At 41.9% G+C, this 24,397-nt stretch overlaps 1 protein-coding gene across 1 annotated transcript in view; it reads left to right on the forward strand.

The window, feature by feature from the left end:
* The window catches only part of rab38a (RAB38a, member RAS oncogene family), a 71,573-nt gene that overhangs the window by 38,500 nt on the left and 8,676 nt on the right, over positions 1-24,397 (forward strand). The window contains exon 2 of the mRNA XM_060826599.1: positions 11,546-11,826. Coding sequence (XP_060682582.1) covers positions 11,546-11,826 — 281 coding nt within the window. The remainder of the gene's footprint in view (positions 1-11,545; positions 11,827-24,397) is intronic.

Raw genomic sequence — 24,397 nt, forward strand, 5'->3', positions numbered from 1 at the left:
TCAGTGCCAGTGCTTTGCATGAGGAACTCAAAGTCTCACTTTACCTTGATGGTTGCTCACTTGCTCTGCTACCTACATGTTTCCTCATATTACCATAACTTCTGTTGCCAATTGAACATTAATCAGTGCAGCCATGCTTTAAAGTCACCATGAGGTAATGACACTGATCACTGTCAATGTGGAAAGGTATAAAGCCTTGCCAATCAATTAATTAATTAACTGTGATGATGAAGTTCAGAATAGTACAAATTGTTTTACAATAATGAGAGATGGAAACTGAACAAGTGACGGGAAATCGCACTGTGAAGTAATAAGAATGAACAAACAGATTTCAAAGTCACAGAAATGATTCAAATCTGCTTAGTGTTGTATATATGAAATTGTAGTAGGAATTTTCAATTACATGCATATCCCACTCAGCTGACCAAATCACAAGTTTTTCATATTGAGTGGGAGTTTTGTTAAGAGTCTTCAATATAAACTGGAAATTTATTTAATCAAAATCCAGTGCTATAATGTAGAATGTGCACGGTTTCCAACTTTGAACTCCATTATAATTAACTGGTTCTAGTCTTTCAATTTAAGTTCCCAATTTGTTTTTTTTTTCAAGCAGTTCTAATCAGCCATTACTCATTTATAATGTTCTAGGCTGTGAAATGACTGTGGCAGCATTAGTAAAAGTCTTGTCAAGATGCTTCGTATGCACAAATAATGACTAATTCAAAGACACCAATATTTACAACAGTATTTTACCCTTTGTTACGTGATTTCTTTTGCAAGATAATGTTGAACTGACCCTTCAGTTCTCAGTGAGGAAGGGAAATTGACATACAACTGGCACTCCATACTGACAAAGGAGACGCAGTAATCATAAAATTAAGTGGAGGTAAACGAGTCCAAAACAAAGAATTAATTCAACCAGTGTCATTTTCTGGAAACCATATTGTTGGTTTGGGAAATCCAAATTTACCTTTGCACTCTGTTTTACAATTTTTTAGTTAAAATATATAAAGTTCACTGTGATTCCTCCACTTAATGAACAAATGTTAAAGTCTGAGATGATTCTCCTCAATGTTAGGTTTAGATTGTTTTAAGAAATGAGCAGTAAGCTTCACAAATCACCAGCACTTTCTGTCTGGATACTAGGACCCTGTTGTGTACTGACACGAGTAACTTATAGCCCAGCACTGAGAATTGTAACAGCCTTCTTCTGCGTGGAGAGGGACCAAAGCAGCGACCTCATCCACCCAATGGTCAGATTGCTCTGCACTGATGATAACTTTGGGGGTACTGGGGGGAATAGGGCGACGCAATGGTGGGAGGGCCTCCTGAAAGACCCCTCGGGCTGCTGTCTATGATCTCTTTAATTTTAGGGGACTGATGGCCCCCAGCCACCTTCCCAAATACATCCAGGCGTTAGATCACATGAATCCTTCCTACAAAGGGTCTCCGCATCCACCCTCTATATTTCATCTCACCCCACCTTACTCTTGCAACGGGGCACTCCTGTGTCCTCCATGAGATGGCAGATCGATGCTTGACCACCATTCTCAGTGAGACAAGACTTACTTTCTCTGGCATTTTAGAGTTCAGCCCAGCATTCTGTAAGCAAACAGACAAGAAACGAAGAACAAACAACAACGCAAAACTCACACAGACAGAACTAAACACTGGCACCCTGGTCAATTGTTTTAATGCTAAGTCATAGTTTTGGAATCAATTCACCATTCAGATGAAAGCTTTCACCACACATACCATCACAATCACTCAAAAATTTTAAACTGGATATCCTTTTATTTGTATATAGCAATTTACCAAAATAACCAATCTCTCTGAGGGACCTACAACCCCTGTAACCATTTTCCTAATCAGGTACTTTCTCACAGATTATCCCCCTTCCCAACTACATCAAGGGGCTGTCCCATTTTAACCTTATGACTCCTTGCTCTGCCATAAACAATTTCCACCAGCCATATCAATGCTTCAGGGTGAGAAATTTCCCGAGCCTGCTCTCTTTCCATATTATATATTAATTTCCACCGGCCATATCTGAAACAGGTAGCTCCCAAAACTGAATCCGTCAGGTAGTGAACACTTTCTTGACCGGGGTCCCCAGTCCCGACCTTTTTCCTACGGGAACAATACAGAGTAGCCAATATCACCCCGCAGTAATTTAGAGTAATCTGACAAAACATACCTCCCTTACAAGCTGGGCCTGGGTGGTTCGTTTGACCTCTTCAAGGTACCAGTTCCACTGGGTAAGAGACAAATTGTCTGGCTGAACACAAGGAGCAGTCTGGTGTAAAATACCCCAGGGTGCCCTTACCACTCTGTTCCGTTCAATTCAGACATTCATGTCACTTACTTAGCCCAGTGAGACATTCCCTATGTTGAGGTCCGAGTCACTGCACCAAATGTTAATATATGTTTTGTCCCAAGAATCCAGATGACACAAGTTTCTGTACAACAGTAGAAGCTTCATTATTGGACAGTTGGTGAGAGACTCTCAATGTCCCCAAAAGTAGTTGTGTATCTACTTGCGGTGACACTTCTCCACGAATTTCTGCTCTACACATAAAGGCAGCATGTTTTATAGGAATAATACAAAAGGTCTGTAAGTCATATGGTTGATTGTCGTTACATTGTTTAAGATGGGCAATTATAATTTTACAAGGCCTAGTGAATGTCAATGTCCTGTGTTAATGAGTGAATTGATTAGAGGTACGTATAGGGGTTTACAAAATTATGAGGGGCATGGATAGGATAAATAGACAAAGTCTTTTCCCTGGGGTTGGGGAGTCCAGAACTAGAGGGCTTAGGTTTAGGGTGAGAGGGGAAAGATATAAAAGAGACCTGAGGGACAACTTTTTCACGCAGAGGGTGGTACGTGTATGGAATGAGCTGCCAGAGGATGTGGTGGAGGCTGGTACAATTGCAACATTTAAGAAGCATTTGGATGGGTATATGATTAGGAAGGGTTTGGAGGGATATGGGCCGGTGCTGACACGTGGGGCTAGATTGGGTTGGGATATCTGGTCCGCATGGACGGGTTGGACCGAAGGGTCTGTTTCCATGCTGTACATCTCTATGACTGATTCTTGCATCCTTCATGATCATATGTTGATGGGAAGAGATTAAAACAGAAGGGTTTTGCCTACTCTCAATGAGGGATTCATTGCTAATATGGACGGGAAGCAAGATAATGGGAGCAGGAGGCAGTTTAACAGGGTTGTGGCCAAGGCTATCAGTCTTGTCTGGGGAGGACAAATACCTTTGCTTGAGGCTGCAGAGGAATCCACATGTGTAGCTTCAATGGGTTCCTTCTCTAAGATTCAGTCAGCCTCCTCCTTCCTGAGATATTCTGTCTATTCTATAAGCAGACAGACATACAATTTATACTGCATTGATTGTCTTTGGTAGTGGAATGTTTAACCCCTGAGTTCTCAGTATGCCTTGAAAGAGAAGTGAAACATGGAACTGATCCCTTTGTGGCTTTCTAACTCCCTCACTAAAGGATTACCAGGTAACTGGGAAGGAACTGAAGAATGGACTTAAGAGAGCTCGAGGGGGGGTGGGTGCATGAAAAAGCCTTGGTGGGTAGGATTAAGGAAAACCCTAAAGCCTTCAACACTTATATGAGGAACAAGAGGATGGCCAGAGTGATGATAGGGCTGATCGGGGATAGTGGGGGCAGCTTGTGCCCGGAGTCGGGGGAGGTCCTTAATGAACGCACTGCTTCAGTATTCACTACTGAGAGGGCCCTTGTCATTTGTGATGACAGCATGAAACAGGCTGATATGCTCAAACAGGTTGATGTTAAGAAGGAGGATGTGCTGAAATTTTTGAAAAACGTGATGATAGGTAAGTCCCCTGGGCTAGACAGGATATACCCAAGCTTACTATGGTAAGCAAGGGAAGAGATTTCTGCTCCTTTGCTAATGGTCTTTGCATCCTCACTGTGCACTGGAGCAGTGCCAGATGATTGGAGGTTGGCAAATGTTATTCCCCCTTGTTCAAGAAACGGAATAGGGATAACCCTGGGAATTTTGACTAGTCAGTCTTATATCAGTGCTGGGCAAATTATTAGAGACGATTCTGTGAGACAGGATTTATGATTAATTAGAAAAACATAACTTAATTAGAGATAATCAGCATGGCTTTGTGAGGAAAGGATCTTTTTTAGAAGAGCTTATACTCGAAACGTCAACTCTCCTGCCTCTCGGATGCTGCCTGACTGGCTGTGCTTTTCCAGCAGCACGATTTTTGACTCTGATCTCCAGCATCTGCATTCCATACTTTCTCCATGGCTTTATGAGGGGCAGGTCATGCCTCACAAGCGTTATTGAATTCTTTGAGAATGTGACAAAACATATTGATGAAGGTGGAGCAGTGGATGTAGTGCATATGGACTTTAGCAAAGTGTTTGATAAGGTTCCCATGGTAGGCTCATTCACAAGTAAGGAGACATAGGAAATAGGGAAATTTGTCTGTCTAGATACAGAATTGGCTGGCCTATGGAAGACAGAGGGTTGTAGTAGATGGAAAATATTCAGCCTGGATCTTGGTGAGCAATAGTGTTCTGCAGGGATCTGTTCCGGGATATCTGCTCTTTGTGATTTTTTAAAAAAATGACTTGGATGAGGAAGTGGAAGGGTGAGTTGGTAAGTTTGCCGATGACGTAAGGGTTGGTGGAGTTGTGGATAGTGCGGAGGACTGCTGTAGGCTGCGATGGGACATTGACAGGATACAAAGCTGGGCTGAGAAGCAACATATGGAGTTCAACCTGGAAAAGTGTGAATTGATTCATTTTGGAAGGTCAAATTTGAATGCAGACTAAAGGGTAAAGTGGGATTCTTGGCAGTGTGGAGGAACAGAGGGATCTTGGGGTTCATGTTCATTGATCCCTCAAAATTGCCACCCAGGTTGATGGGGTTGTTAAGAAGGCGTATGATGTGTTGGCTTTCATTCGCAGGAGGATTGGGTTTAAGAGCCGCGAGGTTATGCTGCAGCTCTATAGAGCCTCTTGGAATATTGTATTCAGTTCTGGTTGCCTCATTATAGGAAAGATGTGGAAGTTTTAGAGAGGGTGCAGAGGAGATTTGCCAGGATGCTGCCTGGACTGGAGGGCATGTCTAATGAAGAAAGGTTGGGGGGAGCTAAGGCTTCTCTCATTGGAGCGAAGGAGGGTGAGAGGTGACTTGATAGAGATGTACAAGATGATGAGGAGCATCGGTAGAGTGGATAGCCAGAGACTTTTTCCCAGGGCAGAAATAGCTATCATGAGGGGGCACAATTTTAAAGTGGTTGGAGGAAGGTTTAGAGGAGATGTCAGATGTCGGTTCTTTACACAAGGAGTGATGGGTCCGGGGAACTGTCAGCAGTGGTAGTAGAATCAGATACAGTAGGAACATTTAAGCTACTCTTGGATAGGCACACGGATGAAAGAAAAAAGTGGGGTATGTAGGTTAGTTTGATCTTAGAGTAGGATAACATGGGCAAAATATCAAGGACCGAACAGCCTTTACAGTTCTATGTTCAATGCTCTATGTTCTAACTCAGCATGTAAGAATTCTGAATTACATAAAGAGGATCGGCATGGATTTGTAAAGTGTAGATCATGTCTAATTTTCCAAGAAATGACCAGGAAAATGTCAATGAATGTTTGCATATTCTATGTTTAAAATGGCCCCATTTAGCATTGTTTCATCTTGATGCCAGTGAGTTGTTCAGACTGAAAAGCTTGTTGACTATTACAAGACTTGTTACAACTTTGCTTAGGGTAATACATTACCTGAGCTGATTGATGTCATTTTGGTGTGACTTCTCTTTCTCTCAGACTTGTGGACATCCCCCCAGTGCTGCAGTGCTGCTTGAGGCCTGCAGCACACAGCCCTCACCTACTTGGCCCTAGACCAGCTGCAGGAGCTGCCAGCCAACACTTGTTACACCACAGGCGCTTTCTGACAGCATCCTTGCCCTTAAGAACCAGCTATAAACAGACTCAAATACCCTAGCCCCACCTCAACCAACTGAGGAAACTGCCAGACTGTGGCCCACATGGGGCAGAACAGCATGGGAGAGCTGTCAAAGTCCTTCTGGGCCAGAGTGGCCTTTACTGTCTCCGCCTCCCAGCAAGGACAGAATCCTGCAGCTTGCCTGTGTTGCTCCACCAGCTGCAGCATGGTCCACACCCCCGCAGAGACAATGAAAAGACACTGTACCTAGCCATGTCCAGGCAGCTGGAGAAGACAAAGGGCCTTGCAGACTCCGGAGGCTGCCACAGCCACCACCGAGAGCCAACCCCTCTCCCCCTCAAAAGGCAGCACCTTGCATTGCCACCTGTCCAGAAACTGCTGACAGTTCCAGCAAGCAGCCTGTAGGCCCATGAGCAAAGGCTATCCAGGCAGTAGCCCCCACCCTAGACCCTGCTCCCAGCACCATTCTTGGAAGATGACAACAGGAGGTTGCAGGTTACAGAGGGACATGGATAAGCTGCAGAACTGGGCTGAGAGGTGCCAAATGGAGTTTAATGCTGGAAAGTGTGAGGCGATTCACTTTGGAAGGAGCAACAGGAATGCAGAATCTTGGTAGTGTAGATGAGCAGAGAGATCTCAGTGTCTATGTACATCAATTCCTGAAAGTTGCTATCCAAGTTGATGGGGTTGTTAAGAAGGCATACGGTGTGTTAACTCTTATTGGCAAAGGGATTGAGTTTCAGAGCCACGAAGTCATGCTGCAATTATACCAAACACTGGAGCTGTAGCAGTTGGAGTACTGTGTATAGTTCTGGTCACTGCATTATAGGAAGGATGTGGAAGCTTTGGAAAGGTTCAGAGGAGATTTGCTAGGATGTTGCCTAGTATGGAGGGAAGGTATTATGAGGAAAGGCTGAGGAACTTGAGACTGTTTTCGTTTAGAGAGAAGAAGGTTGAGAGGTGACTTAATTGAGACATATAAAATAATCAGAGGGTTAGATAGGGTGGATTGTGAGAGCCTTTTTCCTCGGATGGTGATGGCAAGCATGAGGGGACATAGCTTTAACTTGGGTGATCGATATAGGACAGATGTCAGAGGTAGTTTCTTTATTCAGAGTAGTAGGGGTGTGGAACGCACTGCCTGCAACAGTAGGAGACTCGCCAACTTTACGGGCATTTAAGTGGTCATTGGATATACATAGGGGTGAAAATGGAATAGTGCAAGTTAGATAAGCTTCTGATTGGTTCCACAGGTTGCTGCAACATCGAGAGCCGAAGGGCCTGTACTATGCTGTAGTGTTCTATGAGGTGCTGAAAGTAAAAGTTGCAATTTTCCTTTATGCAGATACTTGTAAATTATTCTATTAACCAATAGAGCTTAGTCATTTAAAGGACTATATTTCAACTTAGCAAGCAAAGGAATAATATTTTGATTTTTGATTTTCTCAGGGAAGCCCTGCGGAACCTAACTCCTGTTTTAACATTGATTCCTATGAAACCAAACAGAGAGTAATGGAGAAACGTAGCAGGTCTGACAACATCTGTGATGAAAAGAAAAGTTTATGATTTGAGTCTAATATGACTTTTCTTTGGAACTGAATGGGATTGGAAAAAGTGATACCTTTTATGCTGTTTTTTGGGAAAAAGGGGGAAGAGGAATAAGTGGGAAAACTGGCAAAATGCTATAAAGCAGAAGAAGTACTAATGACAGTAAAAGGAAAATATATGTGAAAAGAAGCTGTTAATGATAAGTGTTAATGCCAGAACACATGTCAGCTCTCCTAAGGTGCTGTCCCTCTAGCTTGCATTGAGCTTCATCGGAACACTGCAGTACACCTGGAACAGAAATGTTAAAACAAGAACAAAGTACAAAGAAAATTACAGCACAGGAACAAGCCCTTCACCCCTCCATGCCTGCACCAATATAGATCCTCTATCCAAACCTGTTGCCTATTTTCTAAGGATCTGTATCCCTCTGCTCCCTGCCCATTCATGGATCTGTCTCTAGATGCATCCTAAATGATGCTATCATTACCACCTCCGCCGGCAACACATCCCAGGCACCCACCATCCTCTGCGTAAAGAACTTTCCACGCATGTCTCCCTTAAATTTTTCCCCTCTCACCTTGAATGTGTGATCTCTAGTAATTGAGTCTCCTACTCTTGGGGGGAAAAGCATCTTGCTATCCACCCTGTCCATACCTCTCATGATTTTGTAGACCTCTCCTCTCAACCTCCTAATCTACTCAACCTTTCTTCATAACAAGCACCCTCTGTACTAGGCAACATCCTGATGAATCTGCTCTCTCCAAAGAATTCACATTCTTTTGGTGATATGGTGACCAGAACTGTATGTAGTATTCCAAATGTGGCTGAACCAATGCCTAATATAACTGTTACATGACCTGCCGACTCTTGTACTCAATATCCTGTCCGATGAAGGAAAGTATGCAGTATGCCTTCTTGATCACTCTATCAACCTGCATTGCCACCTTCTGGGTACAATGGACTTGAACACCCAGATCTCTCTGCACATCAATTTTCCTCAGGGATTTTCGATTTACTGCATAGTTCGCTCTTGAATTCCATCTACCAAAATGCAGCCCCTCGCATTTGCCCAGATTGAACTCCACCTGCCCTTTCTCCACCAAGCTCTCTAATCTATCTATATTCTGCTGCATTCTCAGACAGTCCCCTTCACTACCTGCTACTCCATCAATCTTAGTGTCATCTGCAAACTTGCTAATCAGACCACATATACCTTCCTCCAGATCATTTATGTACATTACAAACAACAGTAGTCCCAGCATGGATCCCTGTGGAACACTATTGGTCACAATTCTTCATTTTGAGGAACTCCCTTCCACTACTACTCTTTGTCTCCTGTTGCCCAGCCAGCTCTCTATTTATCTAGCTAGTACCCCCTGGACCCCATGCAACTTCATTTTCGCCATTAACTTACCATGGGGAACCTTATCAAATGCCTTTCTGAAGTCCATGTATATAATATATACAGCCCTTCCCTCATCAATCAACTTGTCATTTCCCCAAAAAATTGTATTAAGTTGGTAAGAAACTACCTTCCCTGGCAAAACCATGCCGCCTATCACTGATAAACCCATTTTCTTCCAAATGTAAATAGATTCTATCCTTCAGTATCTTCTCCAGCAGCATCCCTACCACTGACATCAGCTCACCAGTCTATAATTACCTTGATTATCCTTGCTATCCTTAAACAAGGGGACGACATTGCAATTTTCCAGTCCTCCAAGATCTCAACCATGATCAAAGACATTGCAAAGATATCTGTTAAGGCTCCCGTTATTTCCTCTATTGCTTCCCTCAATAACCTGAAATAGATCCCATCTGGACCGGGAGACTTGTCCACTTTAATTCCTTTTAGAATGCGCAACATTTCCTCCTTCATGCTGACTTGACCTAGAGAAATCAAACTTTTAGCCCAAACCTCAATATCCTTCATGTGCCTCTCATCGGTGAATACTGATGCAAAGTACTTATTAAGAATATCACCCATTTTCTCTAAGTCCATGCATAACTTCCCTCCTTTATCCTTTCTCTAGTTACCCTCTTGCTCCTTATATGCAAATAAAAGGCTTTGGGTTTTCCTTAACTCTGTTTGTTAAAGATATTTCATGATCCCTTTTAGCCCTCTTAATTCCCCTTTTCAGATTGGTTCTACTTTCCCGAAGCTTCGTCTGTTTTCAATCACCTAGACCTTATATATGCTTCCTATTCCTCTTAGCTAGTCTCACAATTTCACCTGCCATCCATGGTTCCCTAAGCTTGCCATTTCTATCCCTCATTTTCACAGGGGCATGTCTGTCCTGTACTCAAATTAACCTCCCTTTAAAAGCCTCCCATGTATCAAATGTGGATTTACCTTCAAACAGCTGCTCCCAATCTACATTCCCCAGCTCCTGACAAATTTTGGTACAGTTGGCCTTCCTCAATTTAATACTCTTCCTTTAGGACTACTCTCATCTTTGTCAATGAGTATTCTAAAACTTACAGAATTGTGACCACTATTCCCAAAGTAATCCCCTACTGAAACTTCAACTACCTTGCCAGGCTCATTCCAACACCAGGTCCAATATGGCCCCTTCCCAATTTGGATTATTTACATACTGCTCTAGAAAACCCTCCTGGATGGCCCTTTCGAATTCTCCTCCACCTAAACCTCTAGGTTTACAAAATTATGAGGGGCAGGGATAAGATAAATAGACAAAGTCTTTTCCCTGGGGTGGGGGAGTCCAGAACTAGAGGGCATAGGTTTAGGGTGAGAGGTGGAAAGATTTAAAAGAGACCTAAGTGGCAGCTGCCAGAGGAGGTGGTAGAGGCTGGTACAATTGCAACATTTAGAAGGCATTTGGATGGGTATATGAATAAGAAGGGTTTGGAGGCTTATGGGCCGGTGCTGGCATGTGGGGCTAGATTGGGTTGGGATATCTGGCCAGCATGGACGGGTGATCGAAGGGTCTGTTTTCATGCTGTACATCTCTGACTCTAATCCCGGTCAATGTTGGGAATTAAAATCTCCTATCACCACTACCTTGGCTGCTCCAACATCTTTCCACAATCTGTTTACGTATTTGTACTTTGATCTCATGTTTGCTGCTGAAAGGCCTGTGTTACAGCGCCAAAATTGTTACCACATCCTTCCTATTTCTGAGCTCTGCCCATATTGCCTCACTGCTCAAGTCCTCCATAGTGCCATAGCTGTGATATCCTCCCTGAGCAGTAATGCAACTCCATCCCTTTTACCTCCCTCTCTATTCCACCTGAAGGATCTATAACCTGAATATTTTGTAGCCAATCTTGCCCTTCCCTCAACCAAGTCTCAATACTAGCAATAGCATCATACTCCCAGCAAGTAATCCAAGCCCTAAGTTCATCTGCCTTACCTACTACACTTCTTGCATTAAAACAAATGCACCTCAGACCACCTGTTCCTTTGTGTTCATCATCTGTTCCCTGCCTACTATTCCCCTTAGTCACATTGACTGCATTATCTAGTTCCTTACAGGCTTTAGTTACTACTGTCCACTAACTTCCTCATTTGGTTCCCATCCCCCTGCCACATTAGCCTGAGAGCAAGATAGTGTATTGAAATGGCAAGAGTAGGGCGGTTGGGGGTAATTAGCTAGACACAGCAGAGGTGTATGACTTCTTGAGAACAGATGCTGCTAGATCTGCTGAGTTTCTCCACATTCTGTATGTTGATTTCAGATTTCCAGCATCCACAGTGTTTTGCCTTTATTTAAAATATCTTTACACTTGGCCCATTTATTTTAATCTGACACTCTCTTTGTCAAATGTGTGTTTTGCTCTATATGGATTGTAAACATTTTCTCAATGATATTATATAAAGTGTTATCTGTTATCCATATTGCAATGCTCAGAATATACATAAAAAGAATGGGAACTATGTTATTAATGCAAATTAAGGATATTTTTACACGTGTTCTGATTTTAACAAGAGGGCAGATCTATAGATGTGTCACAGGTTTCTTTTCTTTTCATATAAATCTTGGTGTCTCTTATTTCCCTAGGTCAAGAACGATTTGGGAACATGACAAGAGTATACTACAGAGAGGCCTTTGGAGCATTTATTGTCTTTGATGTTACGCGAGCCACAACATTCGAAGCAGTGTCCAAATGGAAGGATGACTTAGACTCAAAATTAACTCTACCTAATGGCAAACCTGTCTCAGTTGTCCTATTGGCAAACAAATGTGATCAAGGGAGTGAGTTCTTAGCTGCCAATCCTGGAAAGATGGAACAGTTCTGCAAGGATCATGGATTTGTCAGCTGCTTTGAAACTTCAGCAAAGGTAAAATTAATTCTCAACCTGCAGTTGCAACAAACCTATAAAATTAAAATACTAGCAAAGTACATAGAAAAGCAGAACAGCAATCTTCAGGATAATTTTGTAGGTCGAAGTGGAGAAGAGACCGCATGGAAGATTCAGGCTGAATGGTGGGCCTCATTCGTGCAAGATTAGAATGAAGTTTTGACTTATGGGACTATACTGGATAAGAGGATACAATATTAGGGTAGATCCAGATCCAATTTGACTTGAATGACAGGCCATGGTTTATTTGTCAAAAGCAATGCGACTGGTGGGCACTGACAAATACACTCCATTTATGGTTTCACTGGAGCAGCATTTCATCATGTCAAAGCACAGGGAATTTTGATACAAGGTGCTAACTCAGGGTCTTTTCACAGCCATTGTAGAAGCATGAAACACTAACAATAAATAGCCAGGATTCACTGAGAAATGAGCAGAACATTTCAACTCATGCCACAATATTATATCACACCACAATAGAGTTTCAGTACGTTTTACATTTGGCAGTTCATTCAGCTTGATAGAATTGGTTGGTAAATAATTGAAAAGTACAAAAACAAGGCAGAATTGCAAATGATTAATTTGAAAATTTGTAAGTAAAACTGCTGAATAATAGATCTGCCTTCTGGTTGTAACCATTATGTGAGATTCCACAGCATTGATACCACTAGAGTGCTTGTTAAAGTAATAATAGCAAAGAGGGTCAAAACCAAACAACAGTGGATAGAGGCAGATGCATCAGACTGTAGGTCACATTTGCAGATATTTGCAAACAGACTTGTGTAAAGTTCAGTCCCATCACAGGTGGAATTTGTTGTATTCCTGCAGTCTTTCAATATGTACAATAGATTTACATGTAAGTGCCTGTTTAACCCAAAGTTAGGGAATTGAATTTCTCTGGTATATTTATGTGTATGTAATGTAGATTTAGAATTTGTTGCTTATTGCAAAGTTGGTTGATGACCAAAGCAAAGAGGAAAAACAGCAAAAGTTGGGAATGCAAACAAAAACAAAACTGCACTATTTTAATAATTCAAAAATAACAATGGCAACAACATAGAGCTTTTACTGTCGGAAAATATCTCAAGGTGCACAGGATGCAGTCAGGCAGAAAGTGGCACTGATCCAAAGCAGATATTAAGAGGGTTGTTGGAGAAGGCAGATCTTAAAAAGGAGTAAAGAAGTGAATACATTTATGGAGTAATTCCAAAACTTCAGACTTGGAGAGCCACATGCAAGATATCAACCATGAAACAGGGATAGAAAGAGACTAGAACTGGAAGAATGCAAAGCACAGAGAACTGAAGACCGTAAGGATGTTTCTGATAAAGATAGAGTTGAATCTGTTGTTTGAGTTGAACACACAGGGATGATGAGTGAATGGGATTTGGTATACAATAAGTTTGGGCATCAAAGTAGGTATTGTATTTATATACACAAACCCACATGCACACATATACATATACGTTTGTGGGGTGAACTTGTACTTGCAGAGTTACATTGTACTTTGCTCAAAAACTACATGAATCCATGTAAGACTCTGTTAACTCACTTTTTTAGAATAGAATCAGTCTAAATATTATGGCACAGACAGGGAACACAGGGGGCTAACACCTTCAACATATTATCTGACTGACACCAACTGTTACAGTTAATCTGAGAATGTAACTTTCTTTTAAAAAAAGAAGTGAAACTATCATGGTATTCTAACAGATGAAAGACTCACCAAACAATCAAGGTATTTTTCAATGTATAATTTTAGTTACATCACACTGTAAATTTTTGCTATAAATTCTGTGCCTTACAATTGTGTCCTCCACAATCACCTGATGAAGGAGCGGCGCTCCGAAAGCTAATGCTTCCAATTAAACCTGTTGGACTATAACCTGGTGTTGTGTGATTTTTAACTTTGTACACCCCAATCCAACACTGGCATCTCCAAGTCATGTTTTATTCCAAATTATTCTTTTTTTTAATATTTGTGATATACAATCAGATCAAGATTTAAATTTTATTTCCTTGTGTAATTATATCTTGTCAAAAAAAAATTTGAACTAATTTCTCAGCTACGGCTTTTAATGCAATCTCCCCAAAGACACTGCCTCAGGACATCTTGCTGGAACATTCATACTTATTAAAAGATGTTGATTTTAGATAGGTGTCCTGCACAATTAATTTAACAACATCTTTATCCTGCCAATAAAAATGTTATTGAAATGTTTTAGAAAATGAATCAGGAGGTAGAAAAGGCACGTAAGAAAGGCACTATCAAAATAAGCATGGGGAACTTCAATATGCAGGTGGACTGGGAAAATCAAGTTGGTAGTAGATCGCAACAAAAATAATTCATGAAAATCTGAGATTTTATTTGGAGCAGCTTGTGATATAGCCCACTAGGGAACAGGAATGTGATTAGGGAGCTGGAAGTGAAGGGACCTCTAGGGGACAGTGACCATAATATGATAGAACTCACCCTGCAGTTTGAGAGGGAGAAGATCGAATCAGATGTTACAGTATTACAATTGAGTAAAGATAATTGCAAAGACATAGAGTTGCTGGTCAGTGTTGATTGGAAAGTGAAGTCTAGCAGGTTAGAGCAGCAAGGGCAAGAATTTCTAGGATAATTCAGGAGGCACAGCAGAAATCCATCCCAGGAAAGAAAAAACATACTAAGGAGTGGATGACACAACTGTGGCTGACAAGGGAATTGAGGGATGGCATAAAGCAAAAAAGAAAGCATACATTGTGGTGAACAATAATGGGAAGCCTCAAAATTGGAAATTTAAAAACCATTAGAAGATGACTAAAAAAGCGTTAGGGAGAGAAGATCAAATATGAGAGCAAGCTAGCTAGGAATATAAAAGAAGATTGCAAGAGTATTTTTTAGATATCGGAAAGGTAAGGGAAAAGCAAGCGTGGATATTTGATTGCTGCAAAATGAGACTGGAGAAGTAGTAATAGGAATAAAGAAATGGCGGAGGAACTGAATAGGTACTTTGCATCAGTTTTCAGTGGAAGATACCAGTAACATACCAGAACTTCAAGAGAGTCGGAGCAGAGATGAGTGTATTGACCATCACTAAGGAGAAGATGCTAGGGAAGGTGAGAAGTCTGAAGGCAGATAAATCATCCAGACTGGATAGACTACACCCCATACTTCTGAAGAAGATAGTTGAGGAGATTGTAGATGCATTGGTGGTGATCTTTTAGGAATGATTGGAGTCATGGAGAATCCCAGGAAATGGCTAATGTAACACCCCTGTTTAAAAAGAAAAGGAGGCAGAAGACAAAGGACAATAGGCTGGTTAGCCTGATCTCTGGTCATTGGTAAAGATTTCAGGGTCCATTATTAAAGATGTGGTTGAAGAATATTTGGAAATGCATAGTAAAATAGGGCAAAATCACTGCAGCTTCGTCAACATGAGGTCATACCTGACAAATCTATTAGAATTATTTGAAGATGCAACAAGCAAGTTAGACAAGGGATAGCCAGTGGTTGTGATCTATTTGGATTTCTAGAAAGCCCTTGACAAGGTTGCACATGAGAGGCTGTAAAATAAGATAAGAGATCATGGCATTAGGAGAAAGGTACTGGCATAGATACAGGATTAGCTAACTGGCAGAGAGTAGGGATAAATGGGTCCTTTTTAAAATGGCAGCCAGTGACTAATAGAGTTCTGTGGTATTCAGTGTTGGTATCACAACTATTCAACATCATACATGAACAATCTGGACGAAGGGCAACATCATACATGAACGATCAGAGGGCATTGTTGCAAAGTTTGTAGAAGACACAGCAATAGGTGGAGGGATCAGTAGTATTGAGGAAGTGAAGAGGCTGCAGAAGGACTTATAGTATGTTGGCCTACAGTTTTTCATATGTAAGTGATCCACTATTATAATTTTGTTATCCATTCATTGTATTTTGTTACAAATTCCAAATGTAATTCCACTCTTGGACAACTTTTTCCATCAGCTAGTATTTGAGGTAGTCTCTATTTCCTCAATAGCAACATGTCTTTTAAATAGTAACACTGAAGTATTGGTTCTTACTCAGTTTTTGATTTGGGCTATTTAATACAGCTTTCTGAACTCAGAATCCATTTGTTGCATTTCCATGAAAGACAGTAAGTTAAAGACCTTAAAGCCTAAGTTTTTAACTTTCTCCTTCAACTTAAATTTTCAAATATAGTGTCAGATAATTGAAGTGGTACATTCTCTCCCTTTTGCGTAGAATCTTGCTCTTCCTGTCTAGTGTTATTGGCCCAAGACCTAGTCATATTACAGTTAGAAAATAACTAGAATGTTCTGTCTGTAACATTTTTAGAATTCCACTGGTTGTTCTATCACCCTTCGTGATTCTAATATATTTGAACTAGCCAGACCGTTCTCATGAAATCATTACCTTTTCCTTTTGCACGGATTTAATGTAATACTCCAAATGCAAATTCTCCAATTACTAAGTCACTCTTCAATGCAACTGTATATAATTCTACATTATCTTCTATACTGAGAGATGGATGGGTTCTTGTAAACTGAGTGACCTTCCTTTGAATGGATGAATGGTTTTATAGCTGGGGTGTTCCTTTGGCAAGCATTTAGTTTTTCCTGAAGGAAGTTGAGTAAATGAGCTTACAGTTCTACTAGATTAGGATGAATGCCACATGACATGGGGAAGGAGGCTGTTAACAGGAGGAAGGAAGATTAAAAGAGTTGGCTGCAATTGCTATGAGGTGAGTTCGATAGAAAAGTGAAAGGTTCTAAGTTAAACTGTGTTTAACCAGAATATATTATGAAGAATTACTGTGGAAGTAAAAGGGTGAAGATTGTGTGCACCCAGAATGTTCAAGAAAGAATAGGTGAGAATGTCAGCTCAGGTGAAGTTGTTCAAGTTTTGAAGTCCTCCTCTGCCTGTCTGAGGGTGATGGACTTGGCAGTAAGTGCCAGTATTTTGGATGACTAGGGGAAATCATCCTGGTCTATGATTTCCTTTCCAAGGGCTCAGGAATTTGAATCAACAATGTTTTGTGTTCGTCTCTGGCTTGGTTCCATGTTCTGATGCCTTCAAAGTCCAGATGGTGTCAGCATAATCCAATTCAGCATCTATACAATGAAAATATGCAGCAAATGTATTAGCGAAAAATGAAAGGGCTGAGTACAATCCTCTTGCCTGTCAATGAGAATGCAAGCATATTCCAGAAAGCTGCATATAACTATCTCTCCTCACAAGGTAGCAGTTGTGCAACTCAACCTAAGGAAATTCTAAGACTTATGACCAAAAAGGAAAGTGTAATATTTGGGTTTAAGGATCCTTGATCTCCTTCCACCTGGCCATTAAATAGTGGATGTGCTGGGAGCATATTGTTTTTACTCATGTGGCATGAATTCCCATATGGTTTCTGTCTCTCTTCGCAAGCTCAGGAGTTTGCTCATTTTGTGTTGATGACTTTCTCCTCATTGTGTCCTCAAAGCTATAGATTACATTTAGAAATTGAATGCAAGAATGGGATAACTTATATGGGCAGAATGCAGAGAATAGCAATTTAAATACTTCAAGTTAACACATTTACATCAATGTGATTTTTACATTGCTCATCTAACAACTGTTACTTATTTGATATGAATGTTTATGAAGTTAATTGGTAAAGGAAATCAAAGATTTGTTGGTGATTACTTTTGTAACATTACACTGAAACCATCATGTATGTATTTCTTACCTATATAGGCTATTCTGAAGCACATATGACCAGCCTTTCACATTGTATCCTCCATACGTCTAAGATCATCCAAAACTCTACTGTCCTTGTCCTCAATCATCTGTTCAGCTGTTCTGCTTGTATGTACTGACCTACTCACTTTCTGTTAAACACTCCACCATTAATGAAGGAAAGGTAGCAAAATTAATTGTTATACTGATCACCATTCAGCTGCCTGCGTCCCAAGTTCTGAAATCCCTTTTCTAAACATCTCTACATATCTGCTTTCTTGCCTTATTTTCAAGAGCTTTAAATCATCTGCCTTTATTTATTTATTTATAATATCTCTGAACAGCACCCCAGGATGTTTAATTATGTTTAAAAGAAAGCCACATAAATCAAAGTTATTGTTAAGTTGTCACTATCCTAGTTTCAAACCAGTAAAGTTTTAAGATAATAGGAAAAAAAATTAAGATAATAAGAAAAACCCAAATCTGCATTCTGTTATTATTCAAATATGACAGATATCTTTTAACACCATCATAAACACAGCGAAACCTTAGAAATGATTGCTGCACTAGTGATGCTATTTGCATTTCAAATTTATCATCAGCTAATTATGCATAGTGATCCATCTTTTGCAATCAAAATCTTAAGCACAGTTCTCAAGGTTCTTTTTGTCAGGAAACAGTCACTGTGAAATTCTGATAGTGTAATTAATAGTGACACTTTATTACAGGTCCTAACTGCAATCCCAGGGGAGATCAATGTTGGGTAAAATGTACTTAATTTTGCTTCGTATCCTTCACCTGTCATCTATAAGACATAAGGACTTATGAGATCTAGCAGGCTTCCTAGTCATATAGCATTTCTCACATTGAATTCAAAGATTTATTCTAAATATTGTGATGCAAGGTATGTGATTTATAATTATTTTAATGTCAGTTGTTTCAGAGTTTAGATTTTGAACTGGTGGCACTTGGATTTCGGTCTGTGTGTATGAAGGGACGTAATGATTAACTCGTCAGAATTGCTGGAGGCATTATTGTTTTTTAAACAAACATGATCATAAAACCATAAGGTAGAGGAGCAGAATTATGCTAGTAGGCCCATCAAATCTGACTATGGCTGATTTGTTTCTCAACCCCATTCTCTTTTCATCTCACTGTAACCTTTGATCCCCTTGCCAAGGAAGAACCTACCTATCTCTGTCTTAAATACACTCTCAATTACTTGGCCTTCCAAGCCTTCTATTGGCAATGAGTTCCACCAATTCACCAACTGCTGGCTGAAAAAAACCCTCCTCTTCTCAGTTCTAAGGATTGTCCTGTTACCCATTTCTCTGAAACAGTGGAGGCACACAAGATCTATAAAACAAGTTAATTTATCAAGTACTTAGTAAAAAGATATATCTTTAATGACTAGAGCTATCTCAGCTACTGTTTTTCCTACCTTGGGTTTTGCAACAAGCCCCAAACATTATTACCCAGTGAGTTGGCAGCCGGCCAGGCTGGAGCTCTTCTCAGCTTCTTCACCAAGACTTCTGGTGTGGGGTACCTCTTCTTCGCTGATTAGTTTCAGAGTGACTGTTAAAATCAGGCATTCTTGGGCTGCTTTTTCTATGAATCAGAATTGCCAGTTTCCTTATTTGGAATACTTTGTAAAGCTTGTCCAATTCCAAATGATTTTACCATACAGAGCAAGTAACTAGGGTGGCATGGTGGCTCAATGGCTAGCACTGGTGTCTCACAGCACCAGAAACCTGGGTTCAATTGCAGCCTCGAGCGACTGTCTGTGTGGAGTTTGCACATTCGCCCCATGTCTGCGTGGGTTTCCTCCAGGTGCTCCGGTTTCCTCCCACAGTCCAAAGATGTTCAAGTTAAGTGAATTGACTGTTCTAAATTGCCCATGGAGTTAGGTGCATTAGCCAGATGTAAATATGGGGAATGGGTCTGGGTGGGTTACTCTTCAGAGGGCCGGTGTGGACTAGTTGGGCCAAAGGGCCCGTTTCCACACTGTAGGAGATCTAATCTAACCTGTCGAAATCCTTTGGTTTGTGCAAATCTTTCATGGTCTCAACTGTAACTTAGCCTCTTGGTTGATCTTCACTGTAGCTGGAATGTTATTCTGTTTTGAGTGTGTTGCTGGCAAAGCACAGCAGGTCAGGCAGCATCCGAGGAGCAGGAAAATCAACGTTTTGGGCTGGAGCCCTTCATCAGGAATGAGGTTGGGAGCATCAGGGGTGGAGAGATATATGGGAGGGGGTGGGACTGGGAAGAAGTAGCTGAGAGTGCAATAGGTGGATGAAGGTGGGGTAAAGGTGATAGGTCAGAGAGGAGGGTGGAGCAGACAGGTGGGAAGGAAGATTGACAGGTGGGACAGATCATGAGGGCGGTGCTGAGCTGAAGGTTTGAATTGGGGTAAAGTGGGGGCAGGAGAAATGAGGAAACTGGTGAAGTGCACATTGATGCCATGGGTTGAAGGGTCCCAAGGTGGAAGATGAGGCATTCTTCCTCCAGGCGTCGGGTGGTAAAGGAGTGCAATGGAGGATGCCCAGGACCTGCATGTCCTCGGCAGAGTGGGAGGGGGAATTGAAATGTTCAGCCACCGGATGGTGGGGTTGATTGATGTGGGTGTCCTAGAGATGTTCTCTAAAGCGCTCTGTGAGAAGACGTCCAGTTCCCCCAATGTAGATGAGACTGCATCGGGTGCAACGGATACAGTAAATGACATTGTGGAAGTGCAGGTGAAACTTTGATGGATGTGGAAGGCTCCTTTGGGGCCTTGGATGGAGGTGAGGGGGGAGGTGTGGTTGCAGGTTTTGCAATTCCTGCGGTGGCAGGGGAAGGTGCCAGGAGGTTTGTTGGGGGCGTGGACCTAACTAAGTAGTCATGGAGGGAACAGCCTTTGCAGAAAGCAGATAGGGGTAGGGAGGGAAATATATCCCTGGTGGTGGGGTCCATTTATAGGTGGTGGAAATGTCAGTGGTTGATGTAATTTATGCGGAGGTTGGTGGGTTGGACCAGGGGGTTCTGTCCTTGTTGTGGTTGGAGGATTGGGGTTTGAGGGCGGAGGTGCGGAATGTGGATGAGATGTGTTGGTGGGCATCTTCAACCATGTGGTAAGGGAAATTATGGTCTTTAAAGAAGGAGGCCATCTGGTGTGTTCTGTGGTGGAACTGGTCCTCCTGGGAGCAGATGTGGTGGAGGCCGAGGAATTGGGAAAACGGGATAGCATTTTTTGCAGGAGGTAGATGGGAAGAGGTGTATTCCAGGTAGCTGTGGGAATCGGGTTTGTAAAAAATGTCAGTGTTGAGTCGGTCCTCGTGGATGGAGATATAGAGGTCTCGGAAGGGGAGGGAGGTGTCAAAGATGGTCCAGGGCAATTTAAGGTCAGGGTGGAATGTGTTGCTGAAGTTGATGAACTGTTCGACCTCCTCGTGGGAGCATGGGGTGGCACCGATGCTGTCATCAATGTAGCAGAGGAAGAGGTCGGGAGTGGTGCCGGCGTAACTACGGAAGATGGACTGTTTTACGTAGCCAACAAAGAGACAGGCATAGCTGGGGCCCATGCGGGAGCCCTTGGCTGCCCCTTTCATCTAGAGGAAGTGGGAGGATTAGAAGGAGAAGTTGTTGAGGGTGAGGACCAGATCAGCCAAACGAATAAGAGCATCAATGGAAAAGTACAAGTGGGGATGTCGGAAGAGGAACAAATGAAGAGCCGGAAGCCCTCGTCATGGGGGATAAAGTGTAGAGGGACTGGATATCCATGGTGAAGATGAGGCGTTGGGGACCAGGGAGCTAGAAGTCTTGGAGGAGGTGGAGGGCGTGGGTTCTGAATATATGTAGGAGTTCCTGGACCTAGGGGATAGGACCGTATCAAGGTAGGTGGAGATGAGTTCGGTGGGGCAGGAACAGGCTGTGACGATAGGTCTGCCGGGATAGTCAGGCTGATAGATCTTGTGAGGAGGTAGAATCGGGCAGTGCGGGATTCCCAAACTGTGACGTTGGAAGCTGTGGGTGGGAGATCCCCTGAGGTGATGAGGTTGTGTTTGGTCTGGGAGATGATTGTTTGGTGATGGGGGTGTGAGGTCATGCTCGAGGGGGCAGTAGGAGGAGGTGTCTTCGAGTTTGCACCTGGCTTCAGCGGTGTAGATGTCAGTGCGCCAAATCACTACAAATTACACTGTTGTTCTTTTCATTCTTTTTAACTGCAACTGGAACTTGGGTGTGTTAACCTATTTATCTTTATCGAGAACTGCTTTCTACATTTTCTTCTGTCTGGCTTACAGTTAACTTGTTCCAGTACATTGTACGGTCACTCAGAGATTAGCACTTCTGCCTCACAACACCCGGGACCTAGCCTCAGGTGACTGTTTGGAGTTTGCATGTTCTCTCCGTGTCTGTGTTGGTTTCCTTTGGAAACTCCGGTTTCCTCCCACATTCCAAAGATGTGCCGATTGGGTGGATTGGCCTTGCTAAATTGCCTATGGTGGGCAGGCTAAGTGGATTAGCCATGGGAAATGCAGGGTTACATGGGTGGGTGGGTCTTTGGGTGGGATACTCTTCAGAGGGTCGTTGTTTACTCGATGGCTGCTTCCATAGTAGGGATTCTATGATTCAAAATCTCAAATAAATTCCCATATCTTCAGTTTTATCCAACATTCCGTCCACTCTGAGGCTGTGCCTTTGGGTCTTAATCTCTCCTGCTACTGGAAACATCACCTCCACATCCATTCTATCCAGGCGTCTCAGTATTTTGTAAGTTTCAGTCAAATCTCCCCCCTCCTCATAAACTACAAGTACAGATCCAGAGGCTTCAACCACTCTTCATTGAACAATCCTTCATCTCAAGATCATTGTTGTCAGTCTCCTCCTGACTCCTTCTAAGCCAGCACATTCTTCATTTGATGCAGGCACTAAATATTCTAAATGTGGATTGATCAGAGCCTTGTACAGCCTCAGCAGAACATCCTGTTGTTACATTCTAGCCCTCTCGAAATGAATGGTAACACTGCATTTGCCTTCCAAATTGCCAACTGAATCTGCACATTAATCTTCAGATAATCCTGAACTAGGACTCCCAAATCCCTTTGTGCTTCAGATTTCTGAAACCTTTTCCTGTTTAGAAAATAGTGTATGCCTTGATTCTTCTTAAGAAATTACATAACCTCACACTTTCTCATTGTATTCCATCTACCACTACTTTCCCAATCTCCTCACATGTCCAATTCCTTCTGCAGCCTCTGTATCCCCTCAATACTACCTGCCCCTCCACCAAAATCTGGGTCAACTGCAAACTTTGCAACAATGCCCTCAGTTCTTAATCCAGATTGTTAATGTCTAACATGAATAGTTGTCGTCCCATCACAGAGCCTTGTATAATTCCACTATTCACCAGCTGAAATCCTGAAAAAGACCCCTTTATCCCCACTCTTTACCTCCTGCCAGTCAGTCAATCCTCTATCCAATACAGTATCTTTATTCTAACAGCATGGGCTCTGCTCTACTTTGTCTAACTTTCTCTTTACCTTCTGAAAATATTCTAACAGATTTGTCAGGCATGACCTCCCTTGATGAAGCTGAGCTGATTTAGCTGTATTTTACCACGCACTTCCAAATACTCTGCAATCTCATTCTTAAAATTGGACTTTAAAATCTTACCAATGACTGAGGTCAGGCAAACTAGCCTTTAATTTCCAGCATCTGCTTCCTTCCCTTAACAGAGCTATTCCATTAGCCATTTTCCAGTCCTCTTGGACTCTCCCTGACTCTAGTTATTCCTGAAAAAATCACAACCAATGCCTCCACAATCTCCTCAGCAGTCTCTCCAGTCTGGGTGATTTATCTGCCTTTCAGCTTCCCCAGCATCATCTCCTTAATGATGGTCACTACACTCACCTCTGTCCCCTGACTGTCTCGAAGTTTAGATTAGATTAGATTAGATTACTTACAGTGTGGAAACAGGCCCTTCGGGCCAACAAGTCCAAACCGACCCGCCGAAGCGCAACCCACCCATTCTCCTACACTTACCCCTTTACCTAACACTACGGGCAATTTAGCATGGCTAATTCACCTAACCTGCACATCTTTGGACTTTGGGAGGAAACTGGAGCACCCGGAGGAAACCCACTTCTATGTATGTGATGACTGATTCAAAATACCTATCCAGTTCCTCTGCCATTTCTTTGTTCCTGATTACTACCACTTCAGCTTCATTTTCTGGCAGTTCAATATCCACTCTTCCCTTTATGAGAGAGTTCTGTTTCGTGTTGGGCTTATTTAATGCTTATGTTGGGCTTATTTAAAGACAAATATTGTAATCATTGAGGAACAGTAGCTTATTTTCAGTTAGAATCAGGATTTTTGTTAGCTTGGAAACCTGTAGTTAAATCTGCGATATATAAAGTTTTGTTAACCAATAATTTAAGGAATATGGGTAAAAGACCGATATATTGAATTAGTCAGCAATGATCTAATTGAATGATGTAACAAGCTCATGGGGCTGAATGACCTCCTACTGTTCTGTGCTCCTAAAACTTTTTGTTTTAGCTCACAGAAATCTTGTTTGAAGTTAGATATATGAAATTGTTTCTCTTAGAGAAAGGAGTTCTGAAAAGTTAAGAAAGGGGTTCCTCCAGTGTAAAGGTTTTAGTTGAAAGCTTCACTCAAAGTGTTTAGTTAGAAGCCTGCAAGGGGTTGTTTGAAGTTACAAACTCATAGAATCATGGAATTTTACAGTGCAGAAGGAGACCATTTGGGCTAATATATTTGTACCAGTGCCTGAAAGAGCTACCCAGCTTAGTCACATTTTCCATCCCTGTCTCTGTAACCCTATAAATTCATCATTTCCAA

This window comes from Hemiscyllium ocellatum, chromosome 6 (genome assembly GCF_020745735.1).
Source record: "Hemiscyllium ocellatum isolate sHemOce1 chromosome 6, sHemOce1.pat.X.cur, whole genome shotgun sequence".
NCBI lineage: Eukaryota > Metazoa > Chordata > Chondrichthyes > Orectolobiformes > Hemiscylliidae > Hemiscyllium > Hemiscyllium ocellatum.